The 16,339-nt window shown below is 45.6% G+C and overlaps 1 protein-coding gene across 1 annotated transcript; it reads left to right on the top strand.

Annotated features, from left to right (window-relative positions):
- The first annotated feature begins 531 nt into the window (after positions 1–531).
- LOC311115906 (carbohydrate sulfotransferase 3-like) lies at positions 532–16,106 on the top strand. Its single transcript, XM_084191028.1, has 4 exons — positions 532–686; positions 10,163–10,395; positions 10,807–10,986; positions 13,510–16,106. Exons 2-4 carry the CDS (start codon positions 10,316–10,318, stop codon positions 14,585–14,587), a joined length of 1,338 nt encoding a protein of 445 aa, XP_084047154.1. The 5' UTR covers positions 532–686; positions 10,163–10,315; the 3' UTR covers positions 14,588–16,106.
- The last annotated feature ends 233 nt before the right edge of the window (positions 16,107–16,339 follow it).

Below are 16,339 nucleotides of genomic sequence, written 5' to 3'. Positions count from 1 at the left end.
TCAACTTGCTTATGAGGCTTTGGAGATCAATTTTGTTTTAAATGGGCCATTACGTTGATATAGAAAGAGAGAAAGAGAGAGCACTCTGAAATGAATTGAGAGAGGGAAAGATGGAGTGAGGGAGGCGAGTGCGAGCGAGACAGAGAAAGAGTGGCCCTCTATATTCGGCTATGCAAAAACCACGACGGGTGAGGGGCCAACCTCTCCACATGTGACTGCTGTGTCCATTTTTAGAGGCAGAGCGGCACACTCGGTCACGGTTGGAGTTCCTGCCCTTTCGTTGGGATTAGAGGTGTAAAATTATTATTTTCCAAACGTTAATGTTTTGTTTTTTTGTTACACATATCTTCCCCCAGTTAATTTCTTGTCATTATTGATCTGAGTTTATTTTCTTTATATTTCGTGTGGACAGTTTGAGATACTTTTTTTTATTTCTAAACTTTTCTTTCTAAAATGTCAACGTTTGCTTGCGTATTTTAGTAGCCTACCTTCGTCTATGGAATCATCTTGGGGATATTAGAAATAGCCTAACGGACATGGAGTGGGTTATGAACTTTTCCCACACAAGGTGCCTTTTGTTCATGAATAAGGCAGCGTGCTTTTGGAGGGTTAGACCATGAGGGAACCCATCGAGCGCACAACTGTCGATTAGGCGACTGGTTGCTTGAGAGCTTCAAAATAAAATGGTAAGGAATGCTCAGTTTTAAACCAAGTTCGTTTTTATAAATGTTTTCATAAAATAAAAAAAGTTGTTGCTTTATTATTTTCATTATTTAAAAAAAGTGTTTGCTACTTTTCATTATTTGAGAATAAATAACATGGCATGCTCTATTGATGACTTTATTGATGATGTATTACTACTTTATTACTAGCCTATTAACTCATTACTGTATGAGGACTTCCTGCTGTATAAATGATGTATTGTATCCAGTGCGGATGACTAGACAAGGTTTGTGCTGTATATCACCTGATAGCTCGTGGCTATTCATTTCTAAAGACCAAATGCCATCTTTTTAATGGCTGGGTATACCTGCATGAGCTGGAAGCACCACCAATGGATGAGGGCTTCTAGGGTATCAAACAAGCCACAGTGATATGATGCCAGCGCTGCCTTCTGTCAATGTGCCAGCTTGTCAGGATCCAATACAGCCCCCGATTGCTCAGTTTGTCCGGGCTGCTAGCTCTAGGAAGAGTCTTGGTGGTTCCAAACGTCTTCCATTTAAGAATGATGGAGGCCACTGTGTTCTTGGGGACCTTCAATGCTGCAGACATTTTCTGGTACCCTTCCCCAGACCTGTGCCTCGACGCAATCCTGTCTCTGAGCTCTACGGACAACGGATACACTCTATCCACATGTACATATTACCTCAATTACCATGACTAACCTGTGCCCCCGCACATTGACTCTGTACCGGTACCACATGTATATAGCTTCCCTACTGTTATTTTATTTTACTGCTGCTTTTTAAATTTTAATTTAAATTTTTTACTTATCACTTATTTTTCTTAAAACTGCATTATTGGTTAAAGGCTTGTAAGAAAGCGTTTCACTGTGAGGTCTACACCTGTTGTATTCGGCACAGGTGACAAATAACATTTGATTTGATTTGAATTGAATTCCTTCAACCTCATGGCTAGGTTTTTGATTTGATTTGAATTCCTTTGACCTCATGGCTAGGTTTTTGATTTTAATTGAATTCCTTCGACCTCATGGCTAGGTTTTTGATTTGATTTGATTTAAATTCCTTCAACCTCATGGCTTGGTTTTTGCTCTGACATGCACTGTCAGCTGTGGAACATTTTTTACATTTTAGTCATTTAGCAGACGCTCTTATCCAGAGCGACTTACAGTTAGTGAATACATATTTTTTTTATACTGGCCCCCCGTGGGAACCGAACCCACAACCCTGGCGTTGCAAACGCCATGCTCTATCAACTGAGCTACATCCCTGCCGGCCATTCCCTCCCCTACCCTGGACGATGCTGGGCCAATTGTGTGCCGTCCATGAGTCTCCCGGTCGCGGCCGGCGGCGACAGAGCCTGGATTCGAACCAGGAACTCTAGTGGCACAGTTAGCACTGCGATGCAGTGCCTTAGACCACTGCGCCACTCACTTAGATTTTTGGAACCTTATATAGACAGGTGTGTGCCTTTCCAAATCATGTCCAATCAATATAATTGACCACAGGTGGACTCCAATCAAGTTGTGGAAACATCTCAAGGATGATCAATGGAAACAGGATGCACCTGAGCTCAATTTCGAGTCTCATAGCAAAGGGTCTGAATACTTATGTAAATAAGTTGTTCCTGTTGTTTTTAAATTTTTTATACATTTGCAAAAATTTCTAAAAACCTGTTTTTGCTTTGTCATTATGGGGTATTGTGTGTAGATTGATGAGGAAAACAAATATTTAATATATTTTAGAATAAGGCTGTAATGTAACAAAATGTGGAAAAAGTCAAGGGGTCTGAATACTTTCCGAATGCACTGTATGTGTGTCTTTCGGAGGGGTTGGGTTAAAAGCGGAAGTAACATTTCAGTTGGACCTTGTGTGCAATTGACCAATAAAGTCATCTTTATCTTAATCTTAGCCTGGTCCCAGATCTGTTTGTACTTTCTTGCCAATGGCCACAGGGTTTGGCAAGACAGCACAAAGAGATCTGAGTCCAGGCTAGATCCATTACAGAGGAACCACTGAACTGCTCTCTGTAAATATGAGCCAACCTGCCATGGGGCCACGATCCCCCAGACTCCACAATGGGGCACAGCCTCTACTTTATCATGTAGACTAGAGTATCACGCTTTAAATAGCCCTGTGGATTTACAGTATTACAGTATGTCAAGCTAAACGTCTGTTGATAGGGGTAAGGCAAAATCACCTGAGTTGATGTCATGTTGCTGTACGTCTGTGGTGCCTGTGATAGCCTAATATACCTGCAATGTTAATTACTTTGTCAAGGTAGAGTAAAAAAACAACAACTGCAGATCGCTTCTATTCTGAAATTATTCAAGATTTCACTTGATACACTGCTTTGCACCGCCAGATCAGGTGAAAATAAAACCATATGTTGTTCAAGCTTCACTGACTTCATTAATTGAAATTTCACACAGAGAAATGGATACAAATGTGATTGTCACACTGGCTCTTCTATCTTCAGTCCCCTTTCATGCAAAAAAAACCGATCATATTTGAGCCTTAAGAAGGAGGCATCCATTAAAAGCGTTTGTAACGTGATGATAAATGGGGAGATGGTGGTTCCTTCATGAGCTGATCATCAAATGTGTCATACGCCTCAGTGGGTTGTGAATGTTTCGATGGCAGCTCTATAAAGATGAGCTCTTTCTGACACCACGCTTCTATGGGATAATAAGCTCAGATAATTGGTGTGTACTGGCTTACATTATAAATCATGAATCCATTTGAAAGAAAATACTATTTTCGTGGATGTTCTTTTGATGGTTTTCACAGTGATCCGTTCCGTATAGCTCATGCTATGGGACTGCTGTATATGTAGTGTAGTACAGATTTCACTGAAGGTAAAAATACAGCGTGTTAGACAACAACCATTGGACCCAACATTGTTACATGGTGTTATTGAACTATGCCAAAAATCACCAGTATGACAAATAACAAATGAAGCAATCTTCATCCAGCTATGAGCAATTGTTAAGCAATCGTCATATAATATAATAAAAATATGCCATTTAGCAGACGCTTTTATCCAAAGCGATTTACAGTCATGCGTGCATACATTTTTGTGCATGGGTGGTCCCGGGGATTGAACCCACTACCTTGGCGTTACAAGCGCCGTGCTCTACCAGCTGAGCTACAGAGGACCACATGAAGCTCTCAATGTATTTCCCTTCTCATTTCCCCTGGCATTTCTCCCATTGTCTGTGGTCTGTGGCTATATGATGATGAGCACCGCTCATGCATGCACTCAAATGTCCTCCTCAATTAGTCTTTCCATGATTCCTAGCGTCCCCTTTCTTCGCTTCCTTCTGAAACAGCATTGGAGGAAAAGATCCAAGGTCCATCCCCTATGACCTAATCCTCCAATGTATTTTGAGGAGAAAGGCCGCAGGGAATTGAGACAGGATGAATTGTGAAAGAGCCACAGAGTGAATAAAAAAAAAGGACTGGGTTGGGATCTTTAGTCACTGACCAATTTATGTGTAAGGGACACTGGGCCCTCGCTGTGCGGACGTACTGTATTTCTTGTGACTAACTGATTTTTACGCACCGACAAAGAAAACCCTTTGGGAGAGTACAATGGTTTTCCAATGAGTAAAATGTTACATCTCAGGTCTTGGCATGGCAGGGATCCAAACAGGCCGGGAGGGTGGAGCGGTGTCAGTCTCTGACCAGCTGACGTGTGAGTGACCTGGGGCAGGTTGGCATTTCTTGGGATGACTCATGTACTGAAGGCAGCTCTGCAGTGGTCACTAGCTGGCACAGACAGAAAGTCAGGAAATCTGATTTTAAACCCAACCCTAACCTTAACCACACTGCTAACCCTAATTCCTAACCCTAACCTTAAATTTACAATATCGGCAATTTTGACTTTGCAGCTGGCCCATCTAGCGGAACCCACTCAGTTCTGCCTCCAGGGCAAGACTCATGACAATAAACGTCAACCATGCAACCCTGGGAGCTATAGTGCTGTGATCTCAGGCCAGAAGGTTTTTTACAGTCTGAACTCTGTGAGAGACCTTTGTGTCTGTGGCATGCGGTGTAAATACGGAGATGTTCAGAGGGAGATTTCCTCTCTGGGGAAAACACAGACTCAGTGTACTGTGATTACTGACTAGTCCACGTCAACAGTGAGTGCTTGGTCTAGTTCCAATTCAAAACTTTTACTGTAAGTCCTATAACTCATTCACTTTTTGAGAGAATTTCACAGAAGCTGTCTAGTCATTTTGGGAGTTTAGATTTGCAGTCTTTTGGACTGGCTACAGCAGAGGCACTTTCTACAAGCTTATGAATCTCTTGGTGACGTGACAACATTGAGAGAACTCAGAGCGCGCGCAGTTTCAAAATCTGCAAGTGTATTTTTGATTCACAGCAGAATATTCATTTTTGTAAATGGATTTGTAATAATTCTGAAAATGTAAAGTTACAAATGTCAAGTTACAAGTTTGCGACCGCTGTTTAATCTTTCACACATCATGATACAAGCTTGCAAAATTTAATTACACATTTGTGAATCGTACTTGCAACCACGAATCTCAACGTGCAACCACAAAATTCAAAATACAAACTGGCGTAGTTCTGTCATCATTGTAATCCCGTACCTAAGAGGTTCTGGTCAAAAGTAGTGCCGTATATAGGGAGCGGTTTGATCTCTGAGCCGGTCATTGGATCTTTAATGGTCTCAGGATCTTTAATGATCACAGCCTTTTACTGTTGCCACTGTTAGAGGGACCTCATTGTTTTTATTTATTTAACTAGGCAAGTCAGTTAAGAACAAACTCTTATTTACAATGACGGTGTACCCCGGCCAAACCCGGACGACGCTGGGCCAATTGCGCGCCGCCCTATGGGACTCCCAATCATGGCCGGATTGTGACACAGCCTGGAATCGAACCAGGGGGTCTGTAGTGACGCCTCAAACACTGAAATGCAGTGCCTTAGACCGCTGCACCACTCGGGAGCCGGCAGACGTTTTCCACATCATGTGGCTCAAATGGCACCTTATTCCATATATAGTGCACATCTTTTGACCAGGGCAGCGCCTTTAGGGCTCTGGTCTAAAGTAGTGCACTAGGTAACGAATAGGGTGCCACTTGGGATGCAGTATTAATGATCACAGGCTACTGTAGCTACCATTAGAGGGTCCTAATGAACTGACCTTGTCACAGACACAGATGTGCCTTTTGAAAAATGTATTAACACCAGCTATATATACGGTTAAATCAGATGGTTTACAAGTTCTGCTTCATGTTTATACACTTTTCCTGACTCGATAGTAGATGGACATTTGAATAGAAAGATACCATAGTGTTGTTGGTCTACAGCTGGTTTTGTGGTGGCAGACACATAAGCAACGGTTAACCTGTGTCTTCTCATTGAATGGGTCATTATATCAAACCGGTTCAATAGTGATGTACATTTTCACCTCAATCATCACCTCAATCAATGTAGTACTTGTTACTGTGGGTGAATGGCCACAGTCTCTCGTCATGTAAGGTACCCTTTCTACTGTTTAAAGTGGCAATCTGGGATTGGTACATCCATTTTTGGATTTTTAGATGAATTATATATAGCCATTGATATTTGAAGAATATAACTTCATTTAAGAGTGGTTACATTTCTCCAGCCCACACCCTTCAGTTGTTTACAAAAAAATGAGTGGCGGGTTGACCGCTTTTGTTTACTTAGAATCCCAGAATGCCCCTTTCATCCTGGAGCATTAGTCAGGGATTAAAGCCAAGCTGACATTATCCCAAAAGTAACATTATAGTAATCCTTCAACAGAATGGGCAGGATATCCCTAAATAGGCCCCATTAAATCCGTCTTTGTCTTCAATGGATAGACCCTACCTACTCTGCAAGCAGGTACAGCTAGGGGTGCGTCCCAAATGGCACAATATTCCCCCTATGGGACCTGATCTAAAGTAGTGCACTATGAAGGGTATTGGGTAACATTTGGGACGTAGACCAGGTTTCATATCCTACTGCAGTCCTGCTTGCTCACACTCTCACAGTCTCATAATGGCTACAATTTATGGCCCTGTGACAAGCAGGTTTTCCCCCTCAGTTTCTGTTTACTTTTGCCTCTGTGCTGTTTTAGTGCAGTTTTAGGTCACTGTTTAAGGGGCTCAGTCTGGGAGCTCTCTGTTGGAATACTGAAAGCCCTTCTTCACTATTCATAGGTTTCACCTCCTTCACTCGGTTGCGTCATGCCATTGTTAAGAACATTCCCAAGCCGCCCTCTGCCGGTGGCGCCATAGTGGTGCCCTAAAGTGGTGATAAACCCAGTCCTTCTGGACGGAGGCTAAATACTATTTAGTCTAAATTACACTATAGTGTCTGGAAATACAATTACAATGCTAAAGTAATCAAATATTTAGTAGGAAACATCTTTGCCAGCATTATCATGTCGTCAAATTTACTTTAGATGGATGGCAGTGTTGTCATTAGCTAGCAAAGTCCTTAAAAAAATTGCTGTCAATGCTAACGTTAGCTAGCTAAAATCCGGTGGCTTCCCCTCAATCTTAGCTATCTAGCTAACGTTATACTGCATTTAAAGTCAATCTGGCAACATCAAAATGATGACAAAAGGTTTTTTACTAATTATTTGCCTCCTTTTGAATGTCATTATTGTATTTCCAAGCGACTGTAATGCACTTGTGATGAAATCTTTATCAACGCTCATTGACGATGCATTGAGTAGAATGCTCAGTCGGGCATCAGTCCAAAACATTATTGTGACGAAACATGCAACCCATGAATATGGGATACCTAGTCAGTTATACAACTGAAATGTGTCTTCCGCATTTAACCCAACCTCTCTGAAACAGAGAGCTGCAAGGGGGGGGGGGGGGGGGGGGGCTGCCTTAATAGACATCATCAGAGCCCAGGGAATAGTGGGTTAACTGCCTTACTCAGAACGACAGATTTTTTTTTTTTACCTTGACAGCTCGGGGATTCGATCCAGCCAACCTTTCAGTTACTGGCCCAACGCTCCTACCTGCCTGATGCCAGATCTGTTGGTGCTAACTTATGAACTCCTATTTTCATTGTCATTGAATGAACAACTAGGAGGTGGTAAGACAGCACCAACAGATCTGGGACCAGGCTACAGTATGTCTTCACCAGACGGTGGTTTATTCCAGTAGCCGGCTGAACATGTCACTGAGTGGCTCTTGAGTCTTCTCTGAAAATACCTCATTGAGTGTTGACATAAAGGAGCCGCCGGTAGACTGAAGTGGGTTGGGTACCTTGGTGACATACACTACTTGACCAGCAGTATGTGGACGCCTCTTCAAATGAGTGGATTTGGCTATTTCAGCCACACTCGTTGCTGACAGGTGTATAAAATCGAGCACACAGCCAGTAGAATGGCCCATACTGAAGAGCTCAGTGACTTTCAACGTGGCACCGTCATAGGATGCCACCTTTCCAACAAGTCAGTTCGTCAAATTTCTGCCCTGCTAGAGCTGCCCCGGTCAACTGTAAGTGCTGTTACTGTGAAGTGGAAACGTGTAGGAGCAACAACGGCTCAGCCGCGAAGTTGTAGGCCACACAAGCTCACAGAACGGGACTGCCAAGTGCTGAAGCGCCTAGCCCCAATGCATAGTGCCAACTGTAAAGGTTGATGGAGGAGGAATAATGGTCTGGGGCTGTTTTTCATGGTTGGGGCTAGGCCCCTTAGTTCCAGTGAAAGGAAATCCTAACGCTACAGCATACAATTACATTCTAAACGATTCTGTGCTTCCAACTTTGTGGCAACAGTTTGGGGAAGGCCCTTTCCTGTTTCAACATGACAATGCCCCCGTGCACAAAGTGAGGTCCATACAGAAATGGTTTGTTGAGATGGGTGTGGAAGAACATGACTGGCCTGCACAGAGCCCTGACCTCAACACCATTGAATACCTTTGGGATGAATTGGAACACCGACTGCGAGCCAGGCCTAATTGCCCAACATCAGTGTTCAACCTCACTAATACTCTTGTGGCTGAATGGAAGCAAGTCCCCGCAGCAATGTTCCAACACCTAGTGGAAAGCCTTCCCAGAAGAGTGGAGGCTGTTATAGCAGCAAAGGGGGGACCAACTCCATATTAACACCCATGATTTTGAAATGAGATGTTCGACGAGCACATCCTTTTGTGTTTGGCAGTGTTGGTTGCATTCAAAGCCAAGATATTTTGTTCCGCTGTGTATGGATCATGTTACAAACACATTTTTATGCTATTATCGCCATTAGATGCAAGACAGAGAGACAGAGAGAGACTCAGTCTGAGCGAACATTGTTTTATCTCTGGGGGGTCACCAGCTTTCAACACTAGCATGGTGGGTGGCCCACTGTAAGCATGTTCTTGAAATCCCCCTGTAGCCCTAAAGATAACACAGACCGACCCAAGGGAAGTAGCAGATTAAATTCCCCCGGTGAAACCACTCTGCCACTTTCTATTCTTACACCACTGAAATATGAAATTATATTATCCTCTCCCGGAAAAGGGGTCTTACACCGATGGATGGGAAGCTAGCATGACACAAAAAAAAGAATAGCTATTAAAACCCCACCTCAAACAGGCTGACTAAGGCTACATTTACGTCATTTAGCAGACGCTCTTATCCAGAGCGACTTACAGTTAGTGAGTGCATACATTATTTTATCATACTGGCCCCCCGTGGGAATCAAACCCACAACCCTGGTGTTGCAAATGTCATGCTTTACCAACTGAGCTACATCCCTGCCGGCCAGTCCCTCCCCTACCCTGGATGACGCTGGGCCAATTGTGCGCCGCCCCATGGGTCTCCCAGTCGCGGCCGGCTATGACAGAGCCTGGATTCGAACCAGGATCTCTAGTGACACAGTGCCTTAGACCACTGCGCCACTCGGGAGACACAGGCTACAACATGCTGACTACGGCTACAACATGCTGACTAAGGCTACAACATGCTGACTAAGGCTATAACAGGCTGACTAAGGCTACAACATGCTGACTAAGGCTACAACATGCTGACTAAGGCTACAACATGCTGACTAAGGCTACAACATGCTGACTAAGGCTACACAGGCTTAGTGGTCCTCTGTAGCTCAGCTGGTAGAGCACGGCGCTTGTAACGCCAGGGTAGTGGGTTTGATCCCCGGGACCACCCATACACAAAATGTATGCACGCATGACGGTAAGTCCCTTTGGATAAAAGTGTCTGCTAAATGGCATATTATTATTATAGGCTACAACATGCTGACTAAGCAACAAGGCACTGATACATTTACATCAAGCTATATATGTAGAACCTGTGCTACTTTCTCCTCCATTTGACTGGTTATCAACAGATTAGATTTAATCTAACACAACTTTACTATAACAATTTAAGTCATCTTTACTATAACAATTTAAGTCATTTAAGGTTTGTGTTCTATTTTACAGTACTATAGCGTTGAAAAGTGTGACTGACAGTTTATTAATGCTCATTTCATTTTGCAGAATGAAACAGCCGTCTTTACGATGGGAAATACAACAACGAACAAGTGGAGGACTCTATGAACAGGCAGCTGGAGTCTGGAGAAGAGGATTGGCAGAACCTATTAAGAAGACAGTCCGTGACAGCAGCATATCCCAGCACAGCTACATCACAGAATGAGGTTGAAGTACTCCATCTCCCTTGTCTTCATTGTGGCACTGGTCATCATTGAGAAGGAAAACAATATTATCTCACGGTAAACCTAAGCCCATCTCCATGATCAACAGAGAGAGAGAGCGAGAGAGAGAGAGAGAGAGAGAGAGAGAGAGAGAGCGAGAGAGAGAGAGAGAGAGAGAGAGAGAGAGAGAGAGAGAGAGAGAAAGAGAGTGTGTATGTGTGTGTTAAGCCTGCCTGTTGTACTGATCTCCCTCAGATTGGAACAGACTCACCTTTATTCAGAGCTGTGTGTTTGGAACATTTGTTTCAGCTACTCACATGCTGGTTTTTTTCCAATTTGTCTGATTGGATGAAGTAGTCATGCTGTCAAGGCTTCAATTGCATTGGTTGTTTACTTACTTTGATTGAATTCACTGTCTGAGGATAAGATGGTCTTCTAAACTATACAACATAAAAAAATATAAATACATTGTTTAACACTGTCTTTTAGGGTCTCAGACAAGCTCACCCCAAAGCAGACCCCCCAGACACCCCTCCAGCCCAGTAACTCTGCCCCAGCCTCAGCCCTGGGTCTCCTGAAGTTCAATGGCTCCTCCTTCACTACGCTGAGCAAGCTGGACCCTGCTTTCACCCTCATGAAGAGACGTCTGGAGAACTACACCGAGCAGAGGTCTGTGTGTGTAGCATCATATACTATTTATCATACATTAAGACAAACAGTCTGGCCTTAATGGTCACATGCACTCTTAAATCTCTACCCAGTACAGCCAGGAGAGGACTGGCCACCCCTCAGAGCCTGGTTCCTCTCTACCCAGTACAGCCAGGAGAGGACTGGCCACGCCTCAGAGCCTGGTTCCTCTCTACCCAGTACAGCCAGGAGAGGACTGGCCACCCCTCAGAGCCTGGTTCCTCTCTACCCAGTACAGCCAGGAGAGGACTGGCCACGCCTCAGAGCCTGGTTCCTCTCTACCCTGTACAGCCAGGAGAGGACTGGCCACGCCTCAGAGCCTGGTTCCTCTCTACCCAGTACAGCCAGGAGAGGACTGGCCACCCCTCAGAGCCTGGTTCCTCTCTACCCAGTACAGCCAGGAGAGGACTGGCCACCCCTCAGAGCCTGGTTCCTCTCTACCCAGTACAACCAGGAGAGGACTGGCCACCCCTCAGAACCTGGTTCCTCTCTACCCAGTACAGCCAGGAGAGGACTGGCCACGCCTCAGAGCCTGGTTCCTCTCTACCCAGTACAGCCAGGAGAGGACTGGCCACCCCTCAGAGCCTGGTTCCTCTCTACCCAGTACAGCCAGGAGGGGACTGGCCACCCCTCAGAGCCTGGTTCCTCTCTACCCAGTACAGCCAGGAGAGGACTGGCCACCCCTCAGAGCCTGGTTCCTCTCTACCCAGTACAGCCAGGAGAGGACTGGCCACGCCTCAGAGCCTGGTTCCTCTCTACCCAGTACAGCCAGGAGAGGACTGGCCACCCCTCAGAGCCTGGTTCCTCTCTACCCAGTACAGCCAGGAGAGGACTGGCCACCCCTCAGAGCCTGGTTCCTCTCTACCCAGTACAGCCAGGAGAGGACTGGCCACCCCTCAGAGCCTGGTTCCTCTCTACCCAGTACAACCAGGAGAGGACTGGCCACCCCTCAGAGCCTGGTTCCTCTCTAACCAGTACAGCCAGGAGAGGACTGGCCACACCTCAGAGCCTGGTTCCTCTCTACCCAGTACAGCCAGGAGAGGACTGGCCACCCCTCAGAACCTGGTTCCTCTCTACCCAGTACAGCCAGGAGAGGACTGGCCACGCCTCAGAGCCTGGTTCCTCTCTACCCAGTACAGCCAGGAGAGGACTGGCCACCCCTCAGAGCCTGGTTCCTCTCTACCCAGTACAGCCAGGAGAGGACTGGCCACCCCTCAGAGCCTGGTTCCTCTCTACCCAGTACAGCCAGGAGAGGACTGGCCACCCCTCAGAGCCTGGTTCCTCTCTACCCAGTACAACCAGGAGAGGACTGGCCACCCCTCAGAGCCTGGTTCCTCTCTACCCAGTACAACCAGGAGAGGACTGGCCACCCCTCAGAGCCTGGTTCCTCTCTACCCAGTACAGCCAGGAGAGGACTGGCCACCCCTCAGAACCTGTTTCCTCTCTACCCAGTACAGCCAGGATAGGACTGGCCACCCCTCAGAGGCTGGTTCCTCTCTACCATGTACAGCAAGGATAGGACTGGCCACCCCTCAGAGCCTGGTTCCTCTCTACCCTGCATAGCCAGGAGAGGACTGGCCACCCCTCAGAGCCTGGTTCCTCTCTACCCAGTACAGCCAGAAGAGGACTGGTCACCCCTTGGAGCCTGGTTCCTCTCTACCCAGTACAGCCAGGAGAGGACTGGCCACCCATCAGAGCCTGGTTCCTCTCTACCCAGTACAGCCAGGAGGGGACTGGCCACCCCTCAGAGCCTGGTTCCTCTCTACCCAGTACAGCCAGGAGAGGACTGGCCACCCCTCAGAGCCTGGTTCCTCTCTAACCAGTACAGCCAGGAGAGGACTGGCCACACCTCAGAGCCTGGTTCCTCTCTACCCAGTACAGCCAGGAGGGGACTGGCCACCCCTCAGAGCCTGGTTCCTCTCTACCCAGTACAGCCAGGAGAGGACTGGCCACCCCTCAGAGCCTGGTTCCTCTCTACCCAGTACAGCCAGGAGAGGACTGGCCACCCCTCAGAGCCTGGTTCCTCTCTACCCAGTACAGCCAGGAGAGGACTGGCCACCCCTCAGAGCCTGGTTCCTCTCTACCCTGCATAGCCAAGAGAGGACTGGATACCCCTCAGAGCCTGGTTCCTCTCTAAGTTTCTTCCTAGGTTCTTGCCATCTAGGGTGTTTTTCCTAGACACTGTGCTTCTGCCTCTCCATTGCTTGCTTTTTGGGGTTTTAGGCTGGGTATCTGTAAAGCACTTTGTGACAACTGTTGACGTAAAAAGGGCTTCATCAAATAAATGTGATTGATTGATTGATACTACATTACCTATAATGCTGTGTGTAACATATCCTGTTTTGTCTCAGTAAAGATGTTCCTTAAGCTAGCATAACGGTGTCCCCACTCCTGATCTGTATTTATATGTGTGGTGTCCAAGGGGTTGGGAATAACGTTTTAAAAAAATTATCCGATCCGATTGACATTGGACAATACATTTTTGTAATTTGTACTGTATTGTAGGTCAGAGGTCATAGGATCAGCAGGAAACAGAAAGCACATCCTCCTATTGGCCACCACGCGGACAGGCTCCTCCTTCGTGGGCGAGTTCTTCAACCAGCAGGGCGACAACATGTTCTACCTGTTCGAGCCGCTGTGGCACGTCGAGAGATCGCTGACGTTAGAGACCGGCGGGACCAATGCCACGGCCGCCGCCCGGGCCTACCGAGAAGTCCTCCAGGGGCTCTTCCTGTGCGACTTCACCCCTCTGGAGAGCTTTATTGACCCACTTCCTGTAGACCACGTCACCTCAGCCCTGTTCAGGAGAGAATCTAGCAGCTCTCTCTGTGAGGAGTCCGTCTGTAGCCCGTTTGTTAAGAAAGTATTTGAGCGCTACCACTGCCGGACCAGGAAGTGTGGTCCCCTCAACCTGACCATGGCGTCCGAGTCATGCCAGCAGAAGGAGCACAGGGCCATTAAATCCGTCCGGGTGCGTCAGCTGGAGACCCTGAGACCCCTCGCTGAGGACCCTCGTCTGGATATCAAGTTCATCCAGCTGGTGAGGGACCCCAGGGCGGTTCTGGCCTCGCGCATGGTGGCATTCTCTGCAAAGTACAACAACTGGAAGAAGTGGGCCGTGGACGGGGACGTGCCCATTGACGACGACGAGGTGAGGAAGCTGAAAGGGAACTGCGACAACATCAGGATGTCTGCGGAGGTGGGCCTGAGGCAGCCGTCGTGGCTGAGGCGGAGGTACATGCTAGTGCGGTACGAGGATATCGCTAGATTCCCTATGAGGAAGGCAGCGGAGATGTACAAGTTCACCGGGATCCCGTTCACTCCTCAGGTGAAAGACTGGGTACTAAAGAACACCCAGGCTTCCAATGAGACAAGCGGAGTTTATTCAACACAGAAGAACTCCTCCGAGCAAGTAGAGAAATGGAGGTTCAGCATACCGTACAAACTAGCCCAGGTGGTGCAGAGAGTTTGTGGACCCACGATGAAACTGTTTGGGTACAGGTTTGTGAACAGCGAGGCGATGCTGACGGACAAGTCTATCAGTTTGATCGAAGAAAAGGTTTTCATACAAAACTTTTCATAGACATTTTACTGTAACTCTGAACTCTGCTCAACAGACAAAGTGGACATACAGATACGATTATGAAGTGATTGTTGTGAGGATATTTATTGGGGACTGTACTAGTCTACAACAGAGTAATGTATAAGACCCTTTATATATATATATATATATTAAATGATAACATGTTACACTCCAGGGTGTAGAAAGAAATACACATTTATGTGTGTAATTGTAGAAAAAAACGATTGAATGAAGACAAAAACAGGTACTACCTTTTAACGCTTTACAGGGATATTTAACAAAAGAAAACCCTTGTTTTATGAGTACTAGATGGTATAAAAGTTGTTTGTTACGCACCTTTGTCACCTTGTCACCCCAAACCAAGTCATGCTTTTTAAACCAAATCTGGTTGTAGAGTGGCCAAGCTTGAGTCCTTGAACAGTTTGCCAATTGAAATGTATTTTTTTTCTGTCAAGCTAGCCATGGGTTAATAACAGTAGCTGCTTTTGAACTGAGCTGTAGAGAAGGTAGCTAAATGAATGACTTGCTCTGTGTGTGTGGATAGCAGGATACTAGTAGGGCATTCCAAGGTTTTGGTCTTGTATTTTCTATATCATTTACCATAAAGAAGGGATGTTCTTTCATGTTAATTTAATATATTATTTTATTTGTATTGAGATTGAGAGATTATGGCTATGGCTTTTGCACATGCTACATAGTAGTTTTCTCCCCGCTAACTGATGGGACCCATATTTCCAGACCTGGGTTCAAATAGTATTAGAAATCTTTCATATACTTTTAGCATTTGCTTTAGCCTGCCAGGAGCGGTGTTTGCAGTATTGCGATTAGTCTATTGGTTAATAGCACCAGGCAAGCTCAATCAAGCCTAGCCAAAATAATATTATTATTTTGAATACTATTTGAACCCAGGTCTGCTTCACGCACACATAGGCTAGGTGGCTGAGTAGCTGTACATGCATGTTACTGTTTTAGTTTTAATTGGCTGTTAGTGTTTCACATTGTGGAAGTCGACGGTGAGTGTAGCGACTCATTCTGTAGAAACAGATGTCTACAGTGGTTTTGTATGTACAGACAGACTGCATCCCAAATGGCTTCCTATTCCCCATAGTGCACTATAGGGAATAGACACAGACATTCCTCCTGCAGCTGGTTTGCAGAATTGTGTGAGGTTTATCAGCAGCTTTCTGTCCGTTGACACTAGTCTCCTGGCTGGTGATAATGGAAGAGAAGAGGACCAGGGGACTAAAAGACTGGGGCTACGTTCCAAATGGCATCCTATTTCCTATACAGTGCACTATTTTTGACCAGGCCACATAGGGCTCTGGTCAAAGGTAGTCCACTACGTAGGGAATTGAGTGCCATTTGGGAGGCAGGATGGGTTTGTCTATATGTATGTCAATGTCTTTTCTCCTTCTGTTGTTAAGTTAAATCCTTTGCTTTTCATTTCAGTGGAATTTTCAATTGTTGTGTGATTGTTTGGCCTTTTACTGTACAAGTAAATTGAATATTGACACGTTTACTTGTTTTGCTGTCAGATGTATTTTAAACTGTAAGGTGACATTTCTTCAAAAACAGTGCATTCGGAAATAATTCAGATCCCTTGACTTTTTCCACATTTTGTTACGTTACAGCCTTATTCTAAAATGGATCAAAAAAAAATCCCCTCATCAATGTACACATAATACCCCATAATGACAAAAAAAAAGGTTGTAAGAAATGTTTGCTAACTTATTAAAAATAAAAAACTTAAAT

The sequence above is a fragment of the Coregonus lavaretus genome (genome assembly GCF_964263955.1).
Source record: "Coregonus lavaretus genome assembly, contig: HAP1_SCAFFOLD_857, whole genome shotgun sequence".
NCBI lineage: Eukaryota > Metazoa > Chordata > Actinopteri > Salmoniformes > Salmonidae > Coregonus > Coregonus lavaretus.
The sequence above is the reverse complement of the archived record's forward strand: the minus strand, read 5'-3'. Positions and strand labels throughout refer to the sequence as shown.

What these genes read in the sequence shown, in the direction of transcription:
- LOC311115906 (XM_084191028.1), top strand. Translation starts at nt 10,316, where the DNA reads ATGAGGTTGAAGTACTCCATCTCCCTTGTCTTCATTGTGGCACTGGTC. An exon ending in GAAAACAATATTATCTCACG is followed by an intron (nt 10,396 to 10,806) that starts GTAAACCTAAGC and finishes ACTGTCTTTTAG; the next exon opens with GGTCTCAGACAAGCTCACCC. An exon ending in GAGAACTACACCGAGCAGAG is followed by an intron (nt 10,987 to 13,509) that starts GTCTGTGTGTGT and finishes ACTGTATTGTAG; the next exon opens with GTCAGAGGTCATAGGATCAG.